The 26317-nt window shown below is 66.0% G+C and overlaps 2 protein-coding genes and 1 non-coding gene across 4 annotated transcripts; all 3 read left to right on the forward strand.

The window, feature by feature from the left end:
• Positions 1-432: 432 nt before the first annotated feature.
• Positions 433-674, forward strand: LOC119158670. The gene has a single exon (XR_005107946.1).
• Positions 675-4744: 4070 nt separating this feature from the next.
• ELAPOR1 (endosome-lysosome associated apoptosis and autophagy regulator 1) lies at positions 4745-16195 on the forward strand. Its single transcript, XM_037410863.1, has 22 exons — positions 4745-5217; positions 7953-8073; positions 8613-8805; positions 9853-10000; positions 10088-10168; positions 10449-10554; positions 10642-10791; positions 11169-11257; positions 11344-11521; positions 11631-11759; positions 11843-11933; positions 12035-12140; positions 12225-12362; positions 12440-12694; positions 13265-13438; positions 14423-14603; positions 14733-14829; positions 14914-15015; positions 15203-15329; positions 15423-15601; positions 15694-15859; positions 16013-16195. The coding sequence occupies exons 1-22, from the start codon at positions 4834-4836 to the stop codon at positions 16079-16081; spliced, it is 3264 nt and encodes a 1087-aa protein (XP_037266760.1). The 5' UTR covers positions 4745-4833; the 3' UTR covers positions 16082-16195.
• A 2362-nt stretch (positions 16196-18557) lies between these two features.
• On the forward strand, positions 18558-25333 carry SARS1 (seryl-tRNA synthetase 1). Of its 2 annotated transcripts, none has more exons than XM_037410587.1 (11): positions 18558-18754; positions 20580-20650; positions 20823-20903; positions 21551-21709; positions 22192-22335; positions 22704-22859; positions 23347-23568; positions 23655-23784; positions 24355-24512; positions 24617-24746; positions 24870-25333. In XM_037410587.1, the coding sequence occupies exons 1-11, from the start codon at positions 18619-18621 to the stop codon at positions 25028-25030; spliced, it is 1548 nt and encodes a 515-aa protein (XP_037266484.1). In that variant the 5' UTR covers positions 18558-18618; the 3' UTR covers positions 25031-25333. The 2 variants fall into 2 exon arrangements, with proteins under 2 accessions (XP_037266484.1, XP_037266485.1); XM_037410588.1 differs by lacking the exon at positions 18558-18754 and adding an exon at positions 19565-19834.
• The last annotated feature ends 984 nt before the right edge of the window (positions 25334-26317 follow it).

The raw sequence follows: 26317 nt of genomic DNA on the forward strand, positions 1-26317 counted from the left end.
CGCTCCCATGCAGACACATGTGCACACACCACACCCACGCAGACATGCATGCACACATCACAGACACGTGTGCACACATTACACCCACGCACAGACAAGTGTCCACACATCACACCCACGCAGACACGCGTGCGCACATCGCACCCACGCACAGACACGCGTGCACACATTACACAGCCCCACGCACACAGACACGCGTTCACACACCGCACACACGCCCCCCTTCCCCCCCAGCAGTGGGGGGGCGGTGCCCGCGCAGGCGCGTGGCCGTTGGGGGGGTCCTCCCGCCTCCAGGGGGCGCGCTGCAGCTGGGCGGGGCAGCGGCAGGCTCTTCCCGTCGTGCCCCGCGCGGCCGCGCTATAAAATGGCGGCGCGGGGGCGGGGCCGGGTGGGGTGCGGCGGCGCCGGTGCGTGTGCGGGGTGCGTGTGCGGGGTGCCGGGTGAGGCACGTGTGTGCGTGTGTGTGCGCGTGTGCGAGGCGCGGGTGTGTGGTGCGCGGCGCGCGCCGGCCCCCCTACACGTTGATCTTATTCGATCGGCCGGCGGCGCCGGGCCGAGGTGAGAAGAGCGGCGCCGCGAAGCCCGCGGGCGATGTGCGGCGGCCAGCGGCGGGCGGGATGAGTCGATCAGATAGGCGAGGCCGCGGCCGCTGAGCGCCCTGCGATTCTGACCCGCCGCCGAGCCCCGCCGCGCCGGCACCGGGCCGCGGAGCCCCCAAGCAGCGGGCACGGCTGCGCACAAGGGCTGCGCGGAGCGTCCGGGCCGTGCGCGCAGCTCCCGCCGAGGGCGGGCACAGTGGATGCGGCCGCGCAAACCCCGCGCAGCGCACGGGAGCGTGCCAGGCGATACACAGGAGCTTTGCACAGGACCGTGCAAACACTGTGCCACACAGGAGCTTTGCACAGGGCCGTGCAAATCCCATGTGATACACAGAGCTTTGCACGGGGTCATGCAAACACCGTGCCACATGGGAGCTTTGCAGGAGGCCATGGAAATCCCACGGGATACACAGGAGCTTTGCACAGGGCTGTGCAAACCCTGTGTGGTGCAGCAGCCTTGCATGGGGCCATGCAAACACTGTGATACAGAGCTTTGCACTGGGCCGTGGAAATCCCATGTGATACACTGGAGTTTTGCACAGGACCATGCAAACACCATGCCACACACGAGCTTTGCAAACCCTGTGTCATGCAGGAGCCTTGTGTGGGGCCGTGCAAACACTGATAACACAGGATCTTTGCACAGCCCTGTGCAAACTGCCACACAGGATCTTTGCATGGGGCCGTGCAAATCCCACACAATACACAGGAGCTTTATGCAGGGCTGTGCAAATCCTGTGTCATGCTGGAGATTTGCATGGGGCCATGCAAACACTGTGCCACACGGGATCTTTGCACAGAGCTGTGCAAATCCCATGTCATACACAGCCTTGCATGGGGCCGTGCAAACCCTGTGATACTTGGGAGCTTTGCATGAGGCCATGCAAACACCATGCCACACGGGAGCTTTGCGTGGGGCCATGGAAGTCCCATGTGATACACAGGAGCTTTGCACGGGGCTGTGCAAACACCATGCCACACATGAGCTTTGCAAACTGTGTCACACAGAAGATTTGCACGGAGCTGTGCAAACACCTTGCCACACAGGATCTTTGCACAGGGCCATGCAAACCCTGTCACGCAGCCACCTTGCATGGGGCCATGCAAACCATGTGATACACAGCTTTGCACAGGGCCATGCAAACACCATGCCACACAGGAGCTTTGCATAGGGCCATGGAAATCCCATGCAATACACAAGAGCTTTGCACAGGGCCATGCAAACACCATGCCATGCATGAGCTTTGCAAACCCTGTGTCATGCAGGAGCCTTGCATGGGGCTGTGCAAACACCGTAATACACAGCTTTGCACGGGGCCGTGCAAACACCATGCCACACGGGATCTTTGCACAGGACCGTGCAAGCCCTGCGTCATGCAGGAGCCTTGTATGGGGCCTTGCAAACACTGTGATATGCAGGATCTTTGCACAGGGCCGTGCAAATGCTACATGATACGCAGGAGCTTTGCACGGGGCCGTGCAAACACCATGCCACACATGAGCTTTGCACAGAGCCATGCAAAGCCTGTGTCATGCAGGAGCCTTGTATGGGGCCGTGCAAATACTGTGATACTCAGGATCTTTGCACAGCTCTGTGCAAACTGCCACACAGGATCTTCGCATGGGGCCGTGCAAATCCCACGTGATACACAGGAGCTTTGCGCAGGGCTGTGTAAACCCTGTGTCATGCTGGAGATTTGCACGGGGCCATGCAAACACCGTGCCACACAGGATCTTTGCACAGGGCTGTGCAAATCCCACGTGATATATAGAGCTTTGCATGGGGCCGTGCAAACCCTGTGATATACAGAGCTTTGCACGAGGCCATGCAAACACCATGCCACACATGAGCTTTGCACAGAGCTATGCAAAGCCTGTGTCATGCAGGAGCCTTGTATGGGGCCGTGCAAATACTGTGATACACAGGATCTTTGCACAGCTCTGTGCAAACTGCCACACAGGAGCTTTGCACAGAGCTGTGCAAATCCCACGTGATACACAGGAGCTTTGCGCAGGGCTGTGCGCATGTGTCATGCAGCAGCCTTGCATGGGGCTGTGTAACCCCCACACAGTGCACAGGAACTTTGCATGGGGCCGCACAAAGCCTGTGTCACACAGGATCTTTGCATGGGGCCATGGAAACCCAGTGCCACATGAGAGCTTTGCACAGGGCTGTGCAAACCCCATACAATGCACAGAAGCTTTGCACGGGGCCATGCAAACCCTGTGTTGCACAAGAGCCTTGCATGGTGACATGCAAACCCAGTGCCGCATGTGAGCTTTGCACGGGGCACCCTATATGATGCACAGAAGCCTTGCACAGGGCCATGCAAACGCTGTGTTGCACAAGAGCCTTGCATGGGCCATGCAAACACTGTGCCACATGGGATCTTTGCATGGGTCTGTGCAAACCCGGTGCCAGACCTGCAGTGTGCAAAGCCCTACGAGCCCCGTGCACCACGTGTGAGCTGTACCCTGGGCTCCCGCAGCCCTGCAGCATGCAAGGGCTGTGCGTGAGGCTCTGCACGCTCCCTGCACCCCGTGTGAGCTGTGTATGGGGCCGTGCGAGCCCTGTGCTGGGCGGCAGCTGTGCGCAAGGCCACGCGAGGCCTGTGCAACATGTGTGTGCTTCGCACGGGGCCGCACAAGTCCCGTGCAAGGCATGCGAGCCCCGTGCGGGGTGCCCAGGCCTGGCAGGAGGCTGCTTGCACCATGTCCCCCTGGGACACCCCCGGGTGACGCCCAGGCTCTGCTCCTCAGCCCTTTGTTGGCAGCTCGTGGTGACAAGGGGACAGCTGCGGTGGTGACCAGGGACAGCCACGTGTCAGTGTCACTGGGACAGGCGCTGTTGGTGTCCACACTGTGGGACACTGAGGGGGGGACACTGGCTCAGCGGGGGCTGTGGGGTCTCTGCTGGGGGACACTGCAGATGCCGTGAGGTGCGGCCACCCCCTGCCACCATGTCCCCAGCGGTGTCCCTGTGGTATGTGGCAGTGTCGCTGTGCCACCGTGGGGACAGGCGTGTCCCCACCACACAGCCGTGTCCCCCATCCCCATGTCCCACCACATTCGGAGCCATGTCCCCGGTGTCCCCCATATCTCCTGTGTCCCCCATGTCCCCCCATACCTCCTCTGTTCCCTGTGACCCCCTACCCCCGATGTCCCCCATATCTGCTACTTCCCCCAAGTCCCCCTGTCCTCCCCATATCTCCTGTGTCCCCCCTGCTCTGGTGTCCCCCGTACCTCCTGTGTTCCCTGTGTCCCCCATGTCCCTGATGTCCCCATATCTCCTGTGTCCCCCCTGCTCTGGTGTCCCCCGTACCTCCTCTGTCCCCCGTACCTCCTGTGTTCCCTGTGTCCCCCATGTCCCTGATGTCCCCATATCTCCTGTGTCTCCCATGTCCCCCGTGTCCCCCTTGTACCTGGCGTCCCCACATCTCCTCTGTCCCCCTGTCCCCCATACCTCCTGTGTCTCCCATGTCCCTGGTGTCCCCATGTCCCCCATGTCCCCCATGTCCTCCTGGCCAGAGCACATGGCCGTGTCCCCCCCAGTGCACCGGCTGCTCACGGGCTCCATAGGGTGTGGCCGGGGGGGCTGTGTGGGGCTGGGGGCGCAGGGGACATGGGGGACAGGCTCACGCGTGGGGTGGGGGTGGCTCGGGGGCACGGGGGGAGCCGTGACCCCCGCCCCAGGCCCAGGAGGAGGGGCCGTTACCGGAGGGGGGGTCGGGGGTCGGTGTTACACCCCCGGACTGGCAGTGCCCGGGCCGTTCCCGGTACAGTTCCCGGGGGATGTGTTCCCGGTGCGGCTCCCGGGGGTGATGGCCGGTGCCGGTGCCGGGGATATGTTCCCGGTACGGTTCCCGGCCGTTACATTCCCGGTGCCAGTGCCGGGGGTGATGCCCGGTGCTGCTCCCGGGGGATACGTGCCCGGTGCCGTTCCCCGGGGTGATGCCCAGTGCCGGTGCCAGGGATACATTCCCCGTGCCGGGAATACCTTCCCGGTGCCGTTCCCGGGAGTTACGTTCCCGGTGCCGGTGCCAGGGATACGTTCCCGGGGGCGATGCCCGGTGGCGGCGATATGTTCCTGGTGCCGGTGCCAGGGATACGTTCCCGGTGCCATTCCCGGGGGTTCCGTTCCCAGTGCCGGCAATACGTTCCCGGTATCGCTCCCGGGGGCGATGCCTGGTGCCAGTGATACATTCCCGGTGCCGGGAATACGTTCTCGGGGGCGATGCCCGGTGCCGGTGCCAGGGATATGTTCCCGGTGCCGGGAATACGTTCCGGGTGCCGCTCCCGGTGGTGCCATTCCCGGTGCCGGGAATACGCTCCCGGTACTGTTCCGGCGGTGCCGTTGCCGGTGCCGGGAATACGCTCCTGGTGCCGTTCCCCGTGCCGGGGCGGGGCAGGTGGCGGCAGGTGCGCGCGCGGGGCCGGGCCGTTGGCGGGGGCGGGGCCGCGGGGCCGGTGCCCGCGCGGGGCCGAGCGTTACCGCCGCCGCTGCCGCTGCGCCATGACCGGTACCGGCACCGCGGCCCGGTGGGCGCTGCTGGCCTTGTCCCTGGCGGCCGCCCCGCCACCGGGCCGCACCAGGGAGCGGCTGCACGTCTGCAAGGAGGTACCGGCACCGGAACCGGGAGATGGGAGGGAGGAGGGTGGAGAAGGCGCGGGGGGGTGGGTGTGTGTGTGTGTAACTGGCGACCGGTAACCGGCAACTGGCAGGTGAAACCGACGCCCGCAGCTCGGGGGAAGCGGGTCTGGGGCTGGTCCCTATGGGATAAGGAGGATGGGGGGCACCGGGGCACCGGGGATGGGGCTGGTCCCTGCGAGGGGTCCCTATAGTGGGGTGGGGGGAACTGGAGGATCCCCTGGGCGCCTGGGGAGGCGGCTTGTCCGTCCCCCCCAGGCCCCCAGGGGATCTCCCAGTCCCCAGGGGGTCCCTGGGGCCACCTCCACCTCCACATCTGCCTCCCCACGTCCCAAGCCCGAGGGACACTGGGATGTCCCCAAACCTTCCATGGGTGACAGCAGGACACGGCCACATCCCCATCCGCCACATGCCATTCCCAGCCTGGCACGCGGTGGCCCCGTAGCCAAGTGGGGACAAAGTGTCCGGCGAGGACAAACCGGGGGGGTCTGCCACTCACCAGGACTTGGTCGCCTTGGGGACAGCGGTGCCGGGATGAGCCCTCCGCCACCTTTCCCTCAAATTTCCCTCCCGGGGGTCTGCACTCACCGTCCGTGGGGTCCCGCCGCCCCCCCGCCCCCCCCCCCGCGCCCCCGGCTCTCCCCGTCCTGCGGCTGCTTTTCATCTGGGCCAGTCATTTTTTTTGTGCCGTGATCCCATTTTTTTTTTCCTGTGTTCTGTGGCCCGGAGCTGGAAACAATAGACTGCGGCTGGCACCTGCCCCGGCAGGGATCGCTCCCACAGGTTGTGGCCCCTGGCCCTGTCCCCCACTGGGGACAGCCCCTGTCCCTGTCCTGGCCAGCACAGGGTGACAGTGGCAGCCTTGGGTCCCATCCCGTCCCCCTGCTGCAGAGCCGCCCTGGGGCTAAATTGGGTCAATTTATTTAGATTTTTCCAAAAATTTGAAGCTTTTATGAAAGGGAGTGATTAATGTTGCTCATCCCAGCTGCTCAGCTCCGTGCCGGAGGGGAAAAGTTTGGGAAGAGGGAAAAAACACCTTCTTCCCAAGGGAATCCCTGGGGAGCAAGAGTGATACTGGGGGCTGGGGGCTGCTGAGCGCTGGGTGCCCCCGTGGGTGCCCCCGTCCTGCCAGTGGCAGTGGGCACCCTCCAGGGTGTCCCTGTCCCAGGGCCGGGGGGGTTGGTGCTGCCGGTGCGCGGGCAGGGGTGCTGCTGGCAGAGCTTTCGTGCTTCCCCGTCCCCCCTTTCCCCCCATCCTCGCCATTTCCAGCTGACGGGAACATCAAAGCCTTGTTTTCTCTCCAACCTGCCACGCTCCGCCGGGAGCACGAAGCCGCGGCGCCCGGCTCAGACGCCCCAGAGATGCTGCAGTGGAGGCGGTGGGGTGGGGGGCTGCGGCGTCGCTCCCTCGCCCCCCCGGTACCCCACCACGCTGGCAGCACCCGCAGAGCAGCCGGACCTGGCCTTCGCCCTGGCTGGGAGATCAACCGTGCCGGCCTTGAGCCAGCACCGGCTTGGAGGCAGCTGGCGGCACGGGGGGGTCATGGTGCCCCACTCCCCCCCCAGCCCTTCTCTGCCCCCCCGGTGCTCCCACCGTGGCTCCAGGCGTGACGGTGTAGCGGGGTTGTACCGAGGAGGCTGTTTAATGAGCCACAGGAGCCGCCACGCACGGGCCAGGCCATGGCAAACCATGCCGTGCCATGCTGTGCCATGCCGTGCTGTGCCACGCCATGCCATGCTGTGCCATACTGTGCCATGCTGCGCAGTGCCATGCTGTGCCATGCCATGCCATGCTGTGCCATGCTGTGCTGTGCCAGTGGCATCTGCTTGCTGGCACCAGGGGAGGCCATGGTTCCAGCCCCCCCACGGAAAGGGTGGCAGCATCAGTCCCCATGCACCAGGGCTGCCACGTCCCGTGTGGGGGTCAGGGAGGTCCTGGGCACGTGTGCGTGGCCTGGGTGACCCCACAGCCCTCCCTGGGGTTTGGCATCCCGGGGGGAGGGGGATGTCTTGGGGGGGGACGACGTCATCCTATCTGAAGCCTCAGCCTCAGTGTCCCCCCAGCCAGGCATCTCTGTGCCCCCAGCATCTCCCCAGCCTGCACCGTCCCCGGTACCCCAGCACCCCCACCCTGAGCACCCCCACCCTGAGCACCCCCTGCCCTGAGCATCCCCTGCCCCAGCACCCCCACCCTAAGCACCCCCGCCCTGAGCACCCCCTGCCCTGAGCATCCCCTACCCCAGCACCCCCACCCTGAGCACCCCTTGCCACAGCACCCCCACCCTGAGTACCACCTGCCCCCACACCCTGAGCCACCCCTGCCCTGAGCATCCCCTGCCCCAGCACCCCCTGCCCCAGCTCCCACCACCCTGAGCACCCCCTGCCCCAGCCCCCCCATCCTGAGCCCCCCCACCCTAAGCATCCTCTGCCCCAGCACCCCTATCCTGAGCACCCACTACCCTGAGCACCCCCTGCCCCAGCACCCCCAGCCTGACACCCCCCCAAAGCATCTTCTCTCGGGGCTGGGGCAGAGCAGCCTGGCTGAGCCGGGGGCCTGGGCACTGCGGGACATCACCACCGCTTAAAACAAAAATACCAGTGCAAGGGGTGGCCGGGCACATGCTGGTGGGGGGGGGCACCCTGTCGGGGAGGCAGCGTGGTGGGGGTCTCGGGGCCTCAGCTCTCCCTGTGTGTTTCTTCTTCCAGTCCGAGTACCACTACGAGTACACGGCGTGTGACAGCACGGGCTCGCGGTGGCGGGTGGCCGTGCCACACGTGCCGGGACTCTGCACTGGCCTGCCGGACCCTGTCAGGGGCACCGAGTGCTGTAAGGCTGGGGGGGGGGGGGGCCAGATGGGGGGGTCCTGGGGCGTGAGGAGGGCAGGGTGGGAAATGAGGGCGAGGGGGGGGAGCGGGGCAATGAGATGAAGCGCTGCTTGTCACCAGCTCCGTCGCAGCGCGATGCCTTCAAAGGCAGCGACGGGACCTGTGTGCGCGGCAGCAATGAGCGCTGTCAGCGCTGTCAGCTCCCACTGGGAAGGCCGGGATGTGGGAAGTGGGATGGAAATGGAAATGGAAATGGAATTCCCCCCCACCCGCCAAGCCCTGGGGAGTGCCGGGCTCTGAGCGCGCTTGAGCAGGGGGCTGCATCCCACCTGACCCTCGCTGGCCCAGGAGCAGGCGGGGAAGTGCCACGCCGTAGCCAAAAACCATAAATCAGGGGGGCTGCCTGGCTGCTGCGGGGATGCTCAGGATGGGGGATCCTCGTGGAAGCACGCCGACAAGTGGAGCTGGGGATGACAAGGCTGGAGCAGCGCTGGGGGCAGCGAGGGGCAGCCCTGACCCCCCCTCGCTGCATGTGGGCAGCTTTCTCCTGCAAGGCGGGCGAGTTCCTGGACATGAAGGCGCAGGCGTGCAAGCCCTGCGCCGAGGGCACCTACTCGCTGGGCACCGGCATCCGCTTCGACGAGTGGGACGAGGTGCCCCATGGCTTTGCCAACGTTGCCACCAACCTGGAGGTCGACGATGGCTTCGGTGACGCGGTGGAGAACTGCACAGCGTGAGTCACGTGCTGCCGCTGGCGCGGCTCCTCTGCGTTAGTGGGCAGGGGCTGGATGGAGCCCGGCTGCTCCCCCCGGGAAGATGCTCAGGGACTTGGCCACCCCGGCACAGCAGGGATGGGTGCAGTGCCCGGTGCAGCAGTGAGCAGGATGGGTGCTGTGACACCTCTGTGCATCAATAGCACCCCATTTCCCTGACACCCCATCCCCCATACTCCCTCCGTCACCCTTCCCTGGGAGGTGATACTGGCAGGGCGCTGTGGGGGACGCCCCGGCCACACCAAGGGGACACCCCAGCAGCATCACCCCCACCCGCGGTGGCAGGGCCCATGTGCCACCCACATCAACCCTCCTCAGAGAGGGAGCACCCCATGGGGGTCCCCACAGCTCTGTCCACCATGTCTCTTTGGTCAGTGGTGGCAGCCACCGAGCCCTGGCACTGGCCGGTTGCACCAGCAGCCACCGAGCCCTGCTGCGGGCACCAGCAGCCACCGGGTTGCACCGGCAGCCACCGCCGCTGGCCGGTTGCACCGGCAGCCACCAGGTTGCACCGGCAGCCACTGAGCCCTGCCGCCGGCTGGTTGCACCGGCAGCCACCGAGTTGCACCGGCAGCCACCGAGCCCTGCCACCGGCCGGTTGCACCGGCAGCTGTTGAGCTGCCTTGTGCTGCAGCGTTTATGCAACTTGCAAATGTAACCTACTTCCAGCAGCGCTTTAATTATTCACCGCGTCCCCGGCGCGGCTGTGGCGCAGCAGGATCCAGCTCCTGCTCCCTGCAGCCCACCCGCCTCTCACCAGCGCGGCAGGGACGGGCTGGGGGGGAAAAAGCCCCCAGGGATATGGGTCCGGCCACCACACAGTGGCATGTCCCCAGTGCCCAGCTCTCCATCCTCGGGCCCTGGGGTACCAGGGTGTCCCCAAGCCCCTGTGGCCAGCACTTCCTCCCTGCTCCGGCTGCCTGGGCACCGTCACAGCTGGCCCCATCCCAGCTGCCACGGGGAGCTCGGACTGGTGACAGAGCCCACGCTGTGTGTCACCCACCCAGGTCGACGTGGGTGCCGCTGGGGGACTACGTGGCCTCCAACACGGACGAGTGCACGGCCACCCTCATGTACGCCGTCAACCTCAAGCAGTCGGGCACTGTCTCCTTTGAGTACATCTACCCCGACAGCAGCATTGTCTTCGAGTTCTTTGTAGGTGATGGGGTGGGAAGGGTGCAGGAATGGAGGGGGGGTCCCTGGGGACATGGCGGGGTCCCCGTCCTCACGCCAGCCCCGCAGGTGCAAAACGACCAGTGCCAGCCCATGGTGGAGGAGTCGCGCTGGATGCGGACAACAGAGAAGGGCTGGGAGTTTCACAGCGTGAGTGGGGGGGCAGGAGGTGACACAGGGTGGGGGAGGGCGGTGACACGGAGTGGGGAGGGGAGTGACACAGTAGGGGGCTCTTGGCGCATCCCCTGGGGTCCCTTGTCCCCCACTCTGGGGAAGTAGATGCTCCATGAGGATGTGGATGGGGTGGTGGGTGATGGCAGATGGGTTAGAGCCTCAGCTCCCCACCTATGGGTGCCACTCCCCTCCCCAGCAGTGGGACCAGCAGCCCCTCTCCCCCTGACCCCCCCATCCCCCCCCCCACCTTTTCCAGGTGGAGCTGAGCCATGGCAACAACGTGCTGTACTGGCGCACCACGGCTTTCTCTGTCTGGTCCAAGGTCCCCAAACCAGTGCTGGTGAGGAACATCGGCATCACAGGTAGGTGGGGGAGGGGAGGGGGTCCCACTACCTCCCCCCCCCCCATCCCCCATGGCTCCCACACTCTGAGCACCCTCCCACTGCCAGGGGTGGCTTATACCTCCGAGTGCTTCCCCTGCAAACCTGGCACCTACGCGCCCACCGCCGGCTCCTCCGCCTGCCAGCTCTGCCCCGCCGACACCTTTTCCAGCAAAGGGGCCACCGCCTGCCAGCCCTGCGAGCCCTCCGCCTACGCCGGTGAGAGGTGGCACCGGGGGTCCCTGTCCCCTGACCCAGAGGTGGCAGCCAGGTGTCCCCTTTTCCCTGACCAGCGGTGGCAGCCAGGCGTCCCCTGTCCCCTCGCCCAGAGATGGCAGCCGGGTGTCCCCAGTCCCCTGACCCAGAGGTGGCAGCCAGGTGTCCCCTTTTCCCTGACCAGAGGTGGCAGCCAGGTCCCTTTGTGTCACCGTCCCCCTGTGGGGATGCCCCTGAGGAGGCGGGCGGTGATGTGATGGGCCATGAGGACCTGCCATCCCTTGGGGGGGCACACACGGCCATCTGGCTGGTGGCGTGGTGGTGGGGCATCCCACGGGGGACCGGGCTGGCTCAGCCGCTGTCCCCGCTGCGGTCGGCAGAGCCGGGCTCAGCATCCTGCAAAGCACGGCCGCCCTGCACTGACAAGGATTACTTCTACACCCACACCGCCTGCAATGCCCGCGGCGAGGTACGGCAGGGGGCACGGCGGGGGGCTGGCACCCACTGTCCCTGTGTCCCCTCGCCCCATCTCAGCCCCTCGCTCCCCCCGGGCAGACCCAGCTGATGTTCAAGTGGGCAGAACCGAAGATCTGCAGCGAGGAGCTCCCGCAGGCGGCCAAGCTGCCCCCGTCGGGGGTGAAAACCCAGTGCCCCCCCTGCAACCCCGGCTTTGCCAAAAGCAACGGCAGCGCCTGCCAGCCCTGTCCCTACGGCTCCTACTCCAACGGCTCCGGTAGGGATGTCCCCATCGTTGTCCCCAAGGGGGTGACCGGGGCACCCGGAGCTGCTGGGGGGGAAGGTGGGTGCCACCCTGGTGCAGGGTTGTCCCCTCCTGTCCCCAGGCTGCATCAGCTGCCCGGCGGGCACCGAGCCGGTGCTGGGCTTGGAGTACAAGTGGTGGAACGTGTTGCCCCCCAACATGGAGACCACCGTCCTCAGCGGCATCAACTTTGAGTACAAAGGGATGGCAGGTAGCTCCGTGATGTTGTCCCGTCGGTGTCCCCTCCCGTGGGGCAGCTTGCGACTCGGCTGAGCTGTCACCGTGTCCTTGCAGGCTGGGAGGTGGCCGGGGACTACATCTACACGGCGGCGGGAGCCTCTGATAATGACTTCATGATCCTCACGCTGGTGGTCCCTGGCTTCAGGTTAGGGGGGGACCAGTGCCGCGGTGTCCCCAGGGAGGGGGGGATGTGGCCATGGGGTAGAGCCCAGCAGCGTCCCCACGCTGTCCCCATGCCGTCCCCAGCCCTCCCAACCCAGTGCTGGAGGATGCGGAGAGCAAGGAGGTGGCCAGAATCACCTTCGTCTTCGAGACCGTCTGCAGCGTCAGCTGTGAGCTCTACTTCATGGTGGTGAGTGGGGGGCACACGGCGGGGGGGGAATTGGGGGGGCGACGGGGGGTTTGGAGGGGTCCCACCATTCCCCTGTCCCCACAGGGCATCAACTCCCGCACCAACACGCCGGTGGAGACGTGGACGGGCCCCAAGGGGAAGCAGTCCTACACCTACGTGGTGGAGAAAAACGCCACCATGAGCTTCACATGGGCTTTCCAGCGCACCCCCTACCACGAGGCGGTGAGGGGCAGGGGGTGACCCCCCCGGTGGGCTGCAGGTGCTGGGGGGGCGATGCTGACAGGCGCTCTCGGTTCCAGGGCCGGCGGTACACCAGTGACGTGGCCAAGCTCTATTCCATCAACGTTACCAACGTGCTGGGAGGGGTGGCATCCTTCTGCCGGCGCTGCGCCCCCGAGCCGGCCGGATCCTGCGCCCCGTGTCCCCCCGGGAGCGCTGTGGACCACGGCTCGGGCGCCTGCCGGCCCTGCCCAGCCGGCACCTACCTGCGGGGTCACCCCTCAGATGGGACCCCCGCCTGCCACCCCTGTGGCCCCGGCACCCACAGCAACCAGGTGCCTGTCCCTGCGTGTCCCCCAGGGTGGGGGTCTGTGGGGTGGGGAGGTGATATCCCCATGGGTGATGCCAGGCCCCCCCCGACCATCCCAGATGGGTGATGATGTGGGTGACACCAGCCCAGATGTCCCAGATGGGTGGCACCAGCCAGCTCCAGGAGGGTGACACCAGCCCCTCTGGCCAGACACTGTCTGGGTGATGCCAGTCCCCAGCTGTCCCTGGGGAGGTGACACTGGCACCCCTGGCCATCCCAGGTGGGTGACAGGGTGGGTGACACCTCCAGCCCCCTGGCTGTCCCTGCTGGGTAATGCCAGCTCTCTGCTGTCCCCAAGGGCATGACCCCAGCTGTCCCCAGGGAGGTGACACTGGCACCCCTGGCTATTCTGGGTGGGTGATGGAGTGGGTGACACCACTCTCCCCAAGCTGTCCCTCCCGGGTGATGCCGATGCCAGCTCTCTGCTGTCCCCAGGGGCATGACCCGAGCTGTCCCCGATGGGTGACACTATCCGTCCCTGGCAGGGTGATGCCAGCCCCTGGCCACCCCTGACTGCCACCTCCTGCCCCCACAGCTCCGCTCCCTCTGCTATAACAACTGCAGCTTCTCCCTGGTGCTGCCAGGCCAGATCCTGCACTATGACTTCTCGGCGCTGGCCGCCAGCATGGCCTTTGCCAGCGGCCCCAGCTTCACCGCCAAGGGCCTCAAGTACTTCCACCACTTCAACATCAGCCTCTGCGGCCACCAGGTGAGTCTGGGGCACCCACAGCGCTGCACCCCTCACCCACAGCACCCACAGCACCGCGCACCTGCCTGCTGGTGGGGGGACGGGGTGGGTGCCTCCCCCCAGCCCTGGGAAGGGGGGTGGTGCATGCACACGGTGGTGAGAACATGTGTGTGCATGCACATGTAGTGCAAACACATGTGTGTGCAAGTATATGTAGTGCAAATGCATGGGTGTGCTTGCACGTGTAGTGCAAACTCTTGCGCATGTGCAGTTGTGCAAGCACAGGCAGTCATGCAAGCGTGCAAACCCACGCACATTGTGGTGCAAATGCATTGCGTGCATTGGTGCAAACACAGGTGTACATGCAGTCATACGGAAGCACATGCACGTGTGCACTGTTGTGCAACCACGTGTGATCATGCAAACATGCAGATAGATGCAGCTGGGCAAAGGCAGGTGTACACATATACATGCATGCATGCACAGCCATGCAAACACACATGAATATGTGCACACAGTCATGCAAATGCATGCACACACTCGTGCAAACCCACATGCACACTCATGCAAACACATGCACACAGGGACACAGCCCTGCACATATGCATCTCCACACAGTCGTACAAACACTCAGGCACACGTGCACACCCGTGCAAACACACACAAATGCTCATGCAAACACACATGAACACGTGCACACAGTCATGCAAGTGCATGTGCACACTCATGCAAACACACATGCACACTTGTGCAAACACATGCACACGGGCACACAGCCCTGCACACATGCAACTCTACAGAGTTGTACAAACAAGTTGTACAAACACTCAGGCATGTGCAAACACACAAATGCTCATGCAAACACACATGCACACCCGCAGTCCCACGCGTGCACCTGGCTGTGCACACCCAGGTGCACACCCAAAGGTGCACCACTGCAGACACGCACACATGTGAACACGCGTGTGCCATGGCCGCCTGGTGTCACCCCCCCCTCGCTGGCAGGGCAGGAAGATGGCCTCCTGCACGGACAACGTGACGGACGTGCGGCTGCCGGCGGGTGAGGGGGACCCTGCCCGGGTGGTGAGGTCACACGTCTGCCAGGCCATCCTGGTGCCCCCCGACGTCATGGGCTACAAGACAGCTGTGTCCTCGCAGCCCGTCAGCCTGGCCGACCGCATCGTGGGTGAGCTGGGGTGCCCTGGCTGCCCCCCGCAGCAGCCCCCCCCGTGCTTTGACCCTCATCCTCACCGTGTGTCCCCCATGGGACCCCGGTGCCACTGGGACCCCCGCTCCTGCCCTGCTCTCGCCGCAGGTGTCACCGCTGGCTCCGCGCTGGATGGCATCACCTCCCCCCCTGAGCACTTCCCCCCCGGCCACCCCGACCTGCCCGACATCGTCTTCTTCTACAGGTGAGGGTGGGTGGCTGGGGAGGGCACGCAGGGACCCCACTGTGTCCCCCCCTGTCCCCCAGCTGAGCCCCCGTGTCCCCTCAGGTCCAATGACGTGACACAGCCCTGCAGCGGGGGCCGTGCCACCGCCATCCGCCTGCGCTGCGACCCACTGCGCCCTGGCACCGGCACCCTGGCCGTGCCCAGGTAGGGGGGCTGGGGTGGCACTGGGGGTGGGGGGACATCATCACCCCCCCCCCAGGGTGACCCCGCCATCACCTACCCACCCGGGGTGTGGGGTGCAACCCTTGGGTGCTTTGCGTGTGTCCCCATGTCCCCCACCTTGGGTTGTCATCACTGGCCGAGCCCCCCCCTCATTTTCTCTACCGCCCAGCAAATGTCCCGAGGGCACCTGCGACGGCTGCACCTTCCACTTTCTGTGGGTGACGGGCGAGGGCTGCCCCCGCTGCTCCGCCAGCCACTACCGCCCCATCGTCGGCGCCTGCCTCGGTGGCATCCAGGTACGAGCGTGCCAGTGGGCACGAGGCCACGGGGATGGGCTGGGGGTCCCCCGCACCACTGAGCCCCCCCATTCCCTTCCCCCCCCCCCCCAGAGAACCACGTACGTGTGGCGGGAGCCCCGGCTGTGCCATGGCGGGCAGAGCTTGCCGGCGCAGAAGGTGAGGGGCTGCCGGAGCGTGGATTTTTGGCTGAAGGTTGGGATCTCCGCCGGCACCTGCGCCGCCATCCTGCTGGCCGCCCTCGCCGCCTACTTCTGGAAGAAGAACCAAAAGTGAGCGATGCCACCGGGGATTTGGGGACACGGGGACCATCATCACCATGGTGGTGGTGGAGGGGGTTGATGCCACCACGTTCTGTCCCCAGGCTGGAGTATAAATACTCCAAGCTGGTGATGAACGCAGCGGCCAAGGAGAGCGAGCTGCCGGCACCGGACAGCTGTGCCATCATGGAGGGGGAGGACGCCGAGGATGACCTGGTCTTTGCCACCAAGAAGTCGCTTTTTGGCAAAATCAAGTCCCTCACGTCCAAGGTAAGGAGCAGAGGCACAACCCCAGAGTAGACACCAGAGAAACCACGCTGGAGGGGGGGGGCGTGTGGCTGCTCCGTGCCTCAGTTTCCCCACGCTGGGGGGGGCTGGGGGGCGCGGCGGGGCTCAGCCCGCTGACGCCGGGGCTCGCTGCAGAGGATGCCGGATGGTTTCGACTCCGTCCCGTTGAAGACATCATCCGGCAGCACCGCCATGGAGCTGTGACAGGGCGGGGGGGCCACCTGCGCCCACCCCCCACCCCCCAACGTGGCCTTAGGGACCCGCTTCGGACCGGAGCTTCATTACGGCTTTTGTACGTCCCCCCCCTCGTGTCCCCCCCCGCCGCGCGCCAAAAAATGCCAAATACAGGTGTGGGGTTTGTACAAGGGCTGTGTCCCCCGCGCCGCCCCGGCTGGGCACCGATGGGGGGGGGGGGGCGGGTGGTGTGTGCACGGTGTGTGTGTGTGCACGGTGTGTGTGCACAACACCTCGGGTGTGCGCACAATGTGTGCATGACGTGTGGTGTGTGTGCACAGTGTGTGTTGTGTGTACACGGCAGGTGGTGTGCGTGCACGGTGTGTGTGCACGGCGTGTGGTGTGTGTGCACGGCAGGTGGTGTGTGCACAACATGTGGTGTGCATGTATGGTGTGTGTGCATGGCATGTGGTGTGTGCGGGGCGTGTGGTGTGTGTGCACAGCAGGGGGTGTGTGCACAACGTGTGGTGTGTGCATGGTGTGTCGTGTGTGGGGCATGTGGTGTGTGTGCAGGGCAGGTGGCAGGTGGTGTGTCCACAACGTGTGGTGTCTGTGCATGGTGTGGTGTGTGCATGGCAGGTGGCATGTGCGCACGGCGTGTGGAGTGTGTGTGATGTGTGTGCACAGCGTGTGTGTCCATGGCGTGTGGTGTGTGTGCACAGCATGTGGTGTGTGCACGGCAGGGGGTGTGTGTGGGGCATGTGGTGTGTGGTGTGTGTGCAAATGGGTGGTGTGTGTGCACGGTGTGTGTGCATGGCGGGTGATGTGTGTGCATATTGTGTGTGCACGGCAGTGCAAGTGCTTGTGCACAGGGTGGCCTTGCACACATGGGTGCGCAGGGTGGGAGTGCGTGTACACACGTGTGTGTGTGTGTGCACATGGGGGTGTTCACACGCCTGGGGGGTGCGTGTGGAAAATGGTCACATGCACACATGTGTGTGAGCTCCAGCCGTGGCATGGCTGCTCCTGTGCTGCTGTCACGCTCGGGGGGCCGAGGTGGTGCCTGGTGGACTGTGGCCGTGCCGTGCAATGCCGGGCCACGCCATGTGGTGCTGTGCCATGTGGTGCCATGCCAGGCCATGCCAAGTGATACCATGCCAGGCAATGTCGTGCCGTGCCATGCCATGCCAGGCTGTGCAATGCCAAGTGATGCCTTGCCAGGCCATTCTGTGCCGTGCCGAGTGATGCCATGCCACGTCGTGCCAAGCGATGCCATGCCATGCCATGCCATGCCGTGCCAGGCCATGCCATGCCGTGCCAGGCCATGCCATGCCATGCCAGGCCAGGCCAAGTGATGCCATGCCAGGCCATGCCGTGCTGTGCCAAGTGATGCTGTGCCATGTTGTGCCACGCAATGCTGTGCCGTGCCATGCCATGCCAGGCAAGGTGGGCCACAGCCTGGCTTCTCCCTGCTGGGGCTCACTTCGCTGCCAGCACAAAATGACCAGTTTGGGTGATTCTGCCCCAAAGCGGGTGCCGGCAGCTCACACCCAGCATTTCCCACCACCGCTGGGCAGGGTTGGCTCCGGGGGTCCCCTGCAGCCTGGCTTCCAAAGCCCCCTGCCCCTGCAGGTGCTGGGGTCCCCTGGCACGGGATGGGGGCCAGTGCCAGCCCCCAGGATCCCCCGGCCCTTTTTAGATGGTTTTCCACGTTTTCTAGGCGGTGCCAGGGGATCCGCATGTCCTGGCAGCGCAATAAAGATGGATCTTTCCAAGTCCCACCTGTCCCCTCCATCTCAGAGGGACAGGGACGGGGTCCCCGCATGGGTGGGGGCACCCAGCACCCCTCCAGGAGCCCCCCCGGGGGCCAGACAGTGGGGTCTGCCTCCCAGTCTGGGGATGATGGTGGAGGCGAATGTTGGGGTGCCAAGAGGTGGTATGGGGTGCTGTGGGGAGCTGTGGGGTGCCATGGGGTGCTGTGGGGTGGTATGGGGTGCCATGGGAGGCTATGGGGAGCTGTGGGGTGCCATGGGGTGCTGTGGGGTGGTAGGAGGTGCCATGGGATGCTATGGGGAGCTGTGGGGTGCCATGGGGTGCTGTGGGGTGCCTTGGGGTGCCGTGGGATACTATGGGGAGCCATGGGGTGGCATGGGGTGCTGTAGGGTGCCATGGGGTGCTATAGGGTACCATGGGATACTATGGGGAGTCGTGGGGTGCGTGGCTGTGCCGTGGGGTGCTGCAGGGGGCTGCGAGGGAACCCCCCCAGGGACCCCTGGGGATGCCGGTGGGTGCGGGAGGGGCGGAGGCCACCAGCACAGCGGGGGCGGCTGGGGGAAGCCGGGGACACGCAGGGGTGCCCGAGCAGACACGCAGCGTCCCCCGGGACCCCCGGGACCATAGGCCCCCCCTCGCTGCGCCGCCCCGCCGCCCCGCCAGGGGGCGCTGCCCCCCCCCGCTCCCTCCCCCAGGCGCCCCCTGGCGGGCGCCGCCGCCGCTCTGCGCACGCGTGGCCCCGCGCATGCGCGCTGGGAGCCGCCGCCGCCGGGGTGACAGGAGCCGCCGCCATCATGGTGCTGGACCTGGACCTGTTCCGCGCCGACAAGGGCGGGGACCCCGCCATGGTGCGGGACATGCAGCGCAAACGCTTCAAGGACCCGGCGCTGGTGGACGCGCTGGTGCGGGCCGACGGCGCCTGGCGGAGGTGTACGTGGGGCGAGGGCCGGGCCGGGGCTGGCACCCCCCGGGCGGGGGGGCTGTGGGGACCTGGCACCCCCCGGGCTGGGGGACCCCCAGGAGGGCCCGTCACCCGCCCAGCGGGACCGTCTGTCCCCGGCTGGGCTTGTCCCCTCTCCCAGGCCCGCGGGGTGGGGGGCCCCTCCCAGCACCCGCGGCCTGGTGGCCTGTCCCCAGCGGGTGCCCCCCCCGTGTCCCCTCCCCCGGGCTGGGGGATCCCCCCGGGGTCCCTGCCCCCCGCCCCCCACCAGGGCTGGGAGCCCCAGCTTGATCCCCAAACCCCCTCGCTAAGGTGGGGTGAGCTGTGGGGGATCCCTCCCACGCCAGCCCCGGGGGATCTCCCTGGGGGATCTTCCCCTCTGGGGCTGGGGGATGCAGTGGGTGGATCCCTGCAGGGGCCTGTCCCCGGGTGGATCCCCCTCACCCCCTTCCCCAGGGCTGGGGAGAGGTTCTCCTGCTGGATCCCCCCTTCCATCCTCCCCAGCTGTGAGGGCAGATCCCTGGTGATGGCCCCCCTTGGCCCACATATGGATCCCCACCAGTGATCCAGCCCCACCAGTGATTCCCAGGGATCCACTCCCTACGCCAGCCGCACTGCTGCAGGATCCAGCCGGGCAGGCGAGGGGTCCCACACGGTGCCACCCCCGCGTGCCGGGATCACCCCATGCCTGGGCGCTCGGAGGGGGAAGGAGCCCCCTGGGTGGGGGGTCGGGCAGCGGGGGCGGCCCCCGGGCCTGGGTTTGGGTGCCTGGGTGCCGGGAGGGTGCGCTGGGGGGCGAGGAGGGATGGGTGCCCCGCAGTCCCGCAGTTCCCAGGGTGTCCCGGGAACTCGTCCCGGGATGAAACAGGCGGCTTGGAACAGCCTTTGGATGCCGCTGCCTTGATGTGACCGAACCTGGCGCTGCTTCCTCGCTCCTTGCCCCGGCCCTGCCGGCACCACCGCCTTAACTTTATCCGAGGGCCTTTCATCCCGCAGGACCAGCCAGCTTCCCAGGCCGGGGGGGGCTGTGCCCCAGCCCCCTCCCCGTGGTGCTGCACAGGGGCGCGCTGGTGCGTAACCACGAGGCGCAGGGCTGGCAGGACGCGCTGGGCTGGCAGGACGCGCTGGCGAGCACCGGCTGATGCAATCCTGCCTCTGCAGGTGCTGGTGCCGTGGGGTCCATGGGAGGCTGCCAGGGTCCTGTTTGCCGTGCCCTGTTCCCTGGCTCTTAACCCTTTGTGTTTCCATCACCCCCGTGGGTCTGATCCTGCCTGTAGATGGGGATGTCGCCCTGCTGGGGTGACAGCGCCCTGACATTGGTGTGGCTCTGATTTGGGCGGCTCTGCCAGGAGGAGACGGCTGTGTCCTGGGCTCTGCCCCTCTCACCCCTGCTGTCACCAAGGGGGACCTCCCCGGTTCCCTCCTCAGATCTCATCGCTGTGGCCCCAGAGCCCTGGCTCCACGCAGCCCTCAGCACCCCGCAGCAGCCTAGCGTGAGGGTCCTGGTGGGACCGTGGCCCAGCGTGGCACCACTCTGGGTGTTTGAAATGACACCCCTTCGTGGGAGCCCTCTGCTCCCCGCCTCTCTGCTGTGTGTCGTGGCTGCCCCACACCGTGCTGTCACACCGTCAAACCCTCCACGGTCCTTCCGCGTGTTTACCCAGGGCCGGTGGTGATGGGCATCCCTGGAGCTGCTGTCCCCAATTCTGCTCCTCCCACCTGAGACTTTGCGGCCCCTCTCGGTGCCAGACAGGGACCCCAGCCCCACTCCTGCTCTCATGGCTGGCTGACAGCTCTCTCCCCTCTGCTTTCTAGGCAGGTTTCGTGCCGATAACTTGAACAAACTGAAGAACTTGTGCAGCAAAACAATTGGAGACAAGATGAAGGTGAGGCACGAAGGCAGACGGTCCTGGTAGCGATTCACTGGTGGGATGTTACTGGTGACATCTCCCCCAGGTCTCTGCTCTCCAGGCCTCTCCCTCACATCGTTAAGGAATGTTTTTACCCTGGAGCTTTATTCTTTAACCCTGCTGGGGTTTTTTTTCACTCTTGCTGCAGAAAAAAGAGCCAGTGGGCACAGACGAGTCTGTACCAGAGAACGTGCAAAACCTCGACGAGCTCACAGCCGACGTCCTGGGGGTGAGTCTGACCCTGTCTCCTCCCGCTGTGCTGCTGGTCTACCCAGTTTGTCCAGAACTTCACCTGTAATTGCCTGAGTTGGCGGGGTGAGGTGCCAAAGCCCAGCACCAGGCAAGGGGGCACTGCCTGAACCCCCTGCCAGGAGGATCCTTATTTCCCCCAGTCCCGGTGCCAGCAATAACCAGCTCTTGCCCAGTGTCCTTCATCTAAAGACCGTTTCAGCCTCGGTCCATGGCAGCTCACCAGCCCAGGGCCCATCCTCCTGCGCTTCCCTGGGGGTTTGAGCAGCCTCAGTCATTACGTGTCCTTTGCAAGTCCCTTCCTCCCTGCCTGTTCCCCTTCCCAGTTCATTAACTGCAATGTTTAATGAGCCTGGCGCTGGCCAGCTTTTGCTGCCATGGGAGCTGACTGCTCCCTCTCATCTCTGCCGGGCGCTGTGTGATGCTGTAGCTCACCCAGGCCCCAGGCCCTTTCAGAGCCTGACTTAGGTCAGTCCTTGGTCCCCTTGGGCTGTTGTTTGATGTGTTTAGTCCATGGTTTTGCTCCGTGTCAGCTAGGCGAGGGTCCATCATTAAGCATGCGTGGCTGCCAGCCCCCTCTCCCCAGTAGTTTCTTCCTTTCCCCACCTCACCCGGGTCCCTGCGCAGGCTTTGCAGGTGTCCCAGATAAAGAAAGTCCGTCTCCTCATTGACGAAGCCATCCTCAAATGCGATGCTGAGCGTGTGAGGCTGGAGGCAGAACGTTTCGAGAGCCTCCGGGAGATCGGGAACCTCCTCCACCCCTCGGTGCCCATAAGCAACGATGAGGTAGGGAAAAGAGTGCACTCGGGGCCGGCTGTGCCGGTTCATCAAAGCCAGACAACTGCCGGCAAGCGGGGGGCTCGCTGCAGGGAGGTCCCCCCAACCCAAGATCAGCGGGCGGGTGAATGAAATCTGCATGACAAGACAGTGTTTCCTGCCGGGAGCAGACAAAGAGCAGCTCAGACAACGCTGGACACAGCCATTGTTGGGGGAATACATGGGAAACTCGCTTCTAGCCGGGGGGCTGGGATCTCCCTCCGCTGCCTTCATTCATCCAGCAGGAATATTTTGCAGGGGGAACACAATTGGGCTGGGCCAGCTGCCAAGTGGCTGCATAATAAGCAACTAGTCGAGATCAGGACTGGGGTGCCAGGCTCTGTAGTCTGGGATCCAAAACTGGGCCCAGTGCAATGCAGAGACTGGTGTTGCCGCAGTCCTGGGAGCTGAGGTGATGGGCTTCCCCTCCTCCTCTCTTGTTCTTTCTACAGGACGTGGACAACAAGGTGGAGCGGGTCTGGGGTGACTGCAGCTGCAGGAAGAAGTATTCCCACGTGGACCTGGTGGTGATGGTGGATGGTTACGAGGGAGAGAAGGGGGCCATTGTCGCGGGCAGCCGGGGCTACTTCCTAAAGGTGAGAGCCCAGACCCCCACGGGGGGCGGCAGTGATCGGAGCCAGAGGGAGAGCTGAGGGGAACAAGGGGCGCACGGGGGTCGTGGCATCTCCTCCCCTGGGCCGAGCTCGCTGGGGGCCTCCGCGGCGCCGTGAGCTCGCGCTGAGCTGGCTCATTGCGTGAGATGGACTCTGGCCTTGGTGGTGCCGCCGCTGTGGCTGGGGCAGCCTCGGGATCCAGCTCCGGCGTGTCTCCAGTCTGAGGGTGATGCTGAGCCGGCCGGAGCAGCCTGAAGCTGGTGTGGGCTCCGCATGCTCCCAGACCCGCTGGGCAAGAAGGGGTGGCACAGTGGGGTGTGTGCCTGACAGTTGCTTCCCTCGTCCCCCAGGGTCCCCTGGTGTTCCTGGAGCAGGCCCTGATCCAGTACGCCCTGCAGAGCCTCCGCGCCAAGGGCTACACTCCCGTCTACACCCCCTTCTTCATGCGGAAGGAGGTGATGCAGGAGGTGGCCCAGCTCAGCCAGTTTGACGAGGAGCTCTACAAGGTGAGCGGCTCGACGCCCGCCAGGTCTCTGTGTCTCACTGCCTGGCACCCGCCATCCCCTGCGGGCACCAGCTTCCCGACGGAGCCACCACCACGCAGCTTCCCCCGCAGGGAGCGGGGTGGCTGGGGTCCCCTCTGCCCCGGCAGGGCCGTGCCAGCAGCTCCCTTCTGCTCCGTATCTCCTGGGTCCATCTTCAGGGCTGACACGGTTGTCATGGCAATGCGGTGACAGGGAGGTGGCTGGTCCCCAGCCCTGCTGGCAGGAGGCCATCGGGGCCTTTGAAGGAGGCCAGACAGGCAACAAACGGCAGCTGCTCCCTTTCCCCCGCCGTCCTGTCCCCGCTCCCGAGCGCCGGCCCTGGAAAGCCTGGCTGCCTGTCCGTGTGCAGGCAGGGAGAGCGGCTGCCTGCGCATCTGCCAGGGAGCGTCGGTCCCCGGAGGCGCGGGAGCAGCTGGGTAAGGGGGACGGTGGCTCTTGTTCCCCCCAGGTGATCGGCAAAGGCAGCGAGAAAGCTGACGACAGTTCCATCGACGAGAAGTACCTGATCGCCACCTCGGAGCAGCCCATTGCCGCCCTGCACCGCGACGAGTGGCTGAAGCCGGAGGATCTGCCCATCAAGTACGCGGGGCTGTCGACCTGCTTCCGTCAGGAGGTGGGCTCGCACGGCCGCGACACCCGCGGCATCTTCCGTGTCCACCAGTTCGAGAAGGTGAGCGGAGCAGGGCGCCATTCCCATTGGGAACGTGGGGCTGTGGCCGGGGCCGGCGCCAGCGCGGGGTTCTGTTCTCTTTGCAGATCGAGCAGTTCGTCTACGCCTCGCCCCACGACAACAAGTCGTGGGAGATGTTTGAGGAGATGATAGCCACGGCGGAGGAGTTCTACCAGTCCCTGGGCATCCCCTACCACATCGTCAACATCGTCTCGGGTAGGGGCAGGGGCTTCCTCGCCGCGTGGCACCAAGGCCACCTCTCTGAGCCGTGATGGCCCAGGAGACCAGCCACCTCTGCCAGCGCCTCGGGTGTCACCATGGCCCTGACCCACTTCCCAGCTCGGCTTTCTCTGTCCCTGGCTCACCTTCCCGTGGTGTCTGTCCCCAGGCCTGGCGAGGGGGAGGAGGCGCCTCAGCCCCAGGACGTGGAGGAAGGAGACGAGCTTTTCTGCAGAGACCCTCTGCTTTGCTCTGGGTTCACTGGGACCGGGTGTGGGCACCCCGCCATGCCGGGACTGTCCCCACTGTCCCTTCCAGGGGGACGGTTTGAGTGTCCCAACTCCTCTTGGGAACTCCCCCAGGAAAATGATCCCATTTAAACACTCCCTCCCAGCCTCCCCGCTGCAGAGCAGGAATCCCACGTCCCTGTGACAAAGCCGTCACAGCACTGCTGAAGTCACCTTGGAGGCTTCACGCCTTCAGCCCATGCTGCCATCCCCTGGGACGGGTGTGTCTGTGGGGGGAGCGGGAGCCCCCCCTGCTCAGCACCGCTCCCCTCTCTCTCAGGCTCCCTCAACCATGCTGCCAGTAAGAAGCTGGACCTGGAGGCCTGGTTCCCTGGTTCTGGCGCTTTCCGCGAGCTTGTGTCCTGCTCCAACTGCACTGACTACCAGGCACGCCGCCTGCGCATCCGCTACGGGCAGACCAAGAAGATGATGGACAAGGTGAGGCCGAGCTGCTGGGGTGGGGGTTTAGGGGGGGTGTTCTCCGCTCACCCCCTCCTCACCTTTGTCATACCGTGGCCCCACTGGCCGTGTCCCTGCCACAGGTGGAGTTCGTGCACATGCTGAACGCCACGATGTGTGCCACCACCCGCACCATCTGCGCCATCCTGGAGAACTACCAGACGGAGGAGGGCGTCCGCATCCCGGAGAAGCTCCAAGACTTCATGCCCCCAGGTAACACCCAGCACCCTGCCCTGCCTTCCCCACCCAGCCTGGCTCCCGGGGGGGCCCCCCAACACCTCCCTCCCACCAGGCTTGGGGGGGTGATGCGTGGTGCCTGCTCTCCCCCCTGCGCAGACCTCCGGGAGCTGATCCCCTTCGTGAAGGCGGCGCCCATCGAGCAGGAGCTCTCCAAGAAGCAAAAGAAGCAGCAGGAGGGGGGCAAGAAGAAGCCGGCGGGGGGAAGCGAGCGGGCGCTGGAGGAGCAGATGCAGAACATGGGGGTCAACAGCGCCTGAGGGCTGCGGTCCCCCCCCCCAGCCCCCGAGATCTTCAGGGCCTCCTGAACCATCACCGAGCCTTCATCGCCGGCTGTGCCCGCGCCCATCACCCTCGCTTCGGGGCCGTCTGTGGCAGGAGCTGCCGCTCACCGCCTGGCCCCCCCGTGGCTCGGAGCACCGCGCTCCCACGGCCGAAGGACTGACGCTATGGGGGCTGTGGCCCCCCCGGCCCCCCTGCGGCGTGGGGATCCCCCGTGCCCCTTCCCCAGGGATGGAAAACATCTCCCCCCCCCTTGAGCCAATAAAGCCAAGTACTGCTGAGCTGCATGTCTGGAGGGGCGGGCAGGGGGGAGGGGGGGCTCCAGCCCGGGAGGGGGGCGGGGGGGGGCCCTGGCCGCGTTTCCCCCGTGTGTGTCGTCCCCCCCCCCCCCCCGGCCGGCCCCACACAATGCCCCAGACAAAGGCCGCGCTGGCCCCAGCCCATTTGTAATTCAAAGCGGGGCCGGGGCCCCCCACGCCTCGGCCCAGCTGCCAGCCCGGGCCCCCACCTGGGAATGGGGGAGGGGGGGCGCCTGCCTCTCGCGTCCGCCCGCCCCCCCAGCCTGCGCGTGGGAACCCACGGCGGCACCCATGGGTGCTGGGGCGGCCGGCGGGGCCCCCGGGCAGCGCCCCGGTGAGCCGGTCGGGCCGGCCCGCGCCCCGCTCCCCTTTGAAGGGCGCCGGGGCTGGCGGCCAGGGCGGGGACGGGCCCCCGTGAGTCACCGGAGGGTGCCGGGGGGTCCCCGGGCGGCGCCCCCCGCGCCCCCGCACCCGTCCGACCCGTTCCGCCGCCGGGGCCCGCCCGGCACCCACACCCCGGCCCGGCGCCGGCTGCCAGCGGGGGTGCGGGGGGGCTGCGCCCACGGCCCCCCGCGGGGACGCGCCCCGCGCCGCCAGTGCTCCCAGTTAATCCCAGTGAACCCCAATGCCGGTGCGGTGGGGACAACCCCGGCTTGCTGTGTTGCGGGGGGGGGTGGGGGTGGGCTGTGGGACCCCCCCGGCGCGTGCTGGGGTGTCACGGGCTGCAGCAGTGACACGGGGGGGGGATGGGGGGGGGGGGGCGTGTGCCGCGCGTGCATTCCCTGCGCGCGCCGCTGCGATGCGCGTTCTCTGCGTGTGCAACGCGTGTGCGCGCAGCCTCCATGTGCGCGGTTCGCGGGCGTGCGCCTGCAACCTGCGCGCGGGTGCGTGGCCCGGGCACCCCCCCACCCCCCCCGCGAGTGTGCAGCCACCCCTCCCCCCAAGCCCCCAGCCCCAGCCCCCCCG

This window comes from Falco rusticolus, chromosome 17 (assembly GCF_015220075.1).
Source record: "Falco rusticolus isolate bFalRus1 chromosome 17, bFalRus1.pri, whole genome shotgun sequence".
NCBI lineage: Eukaryota > Metazoa > Chordata > Aves > Falconiformes > Falconidae > Falco > Falco rusticolus.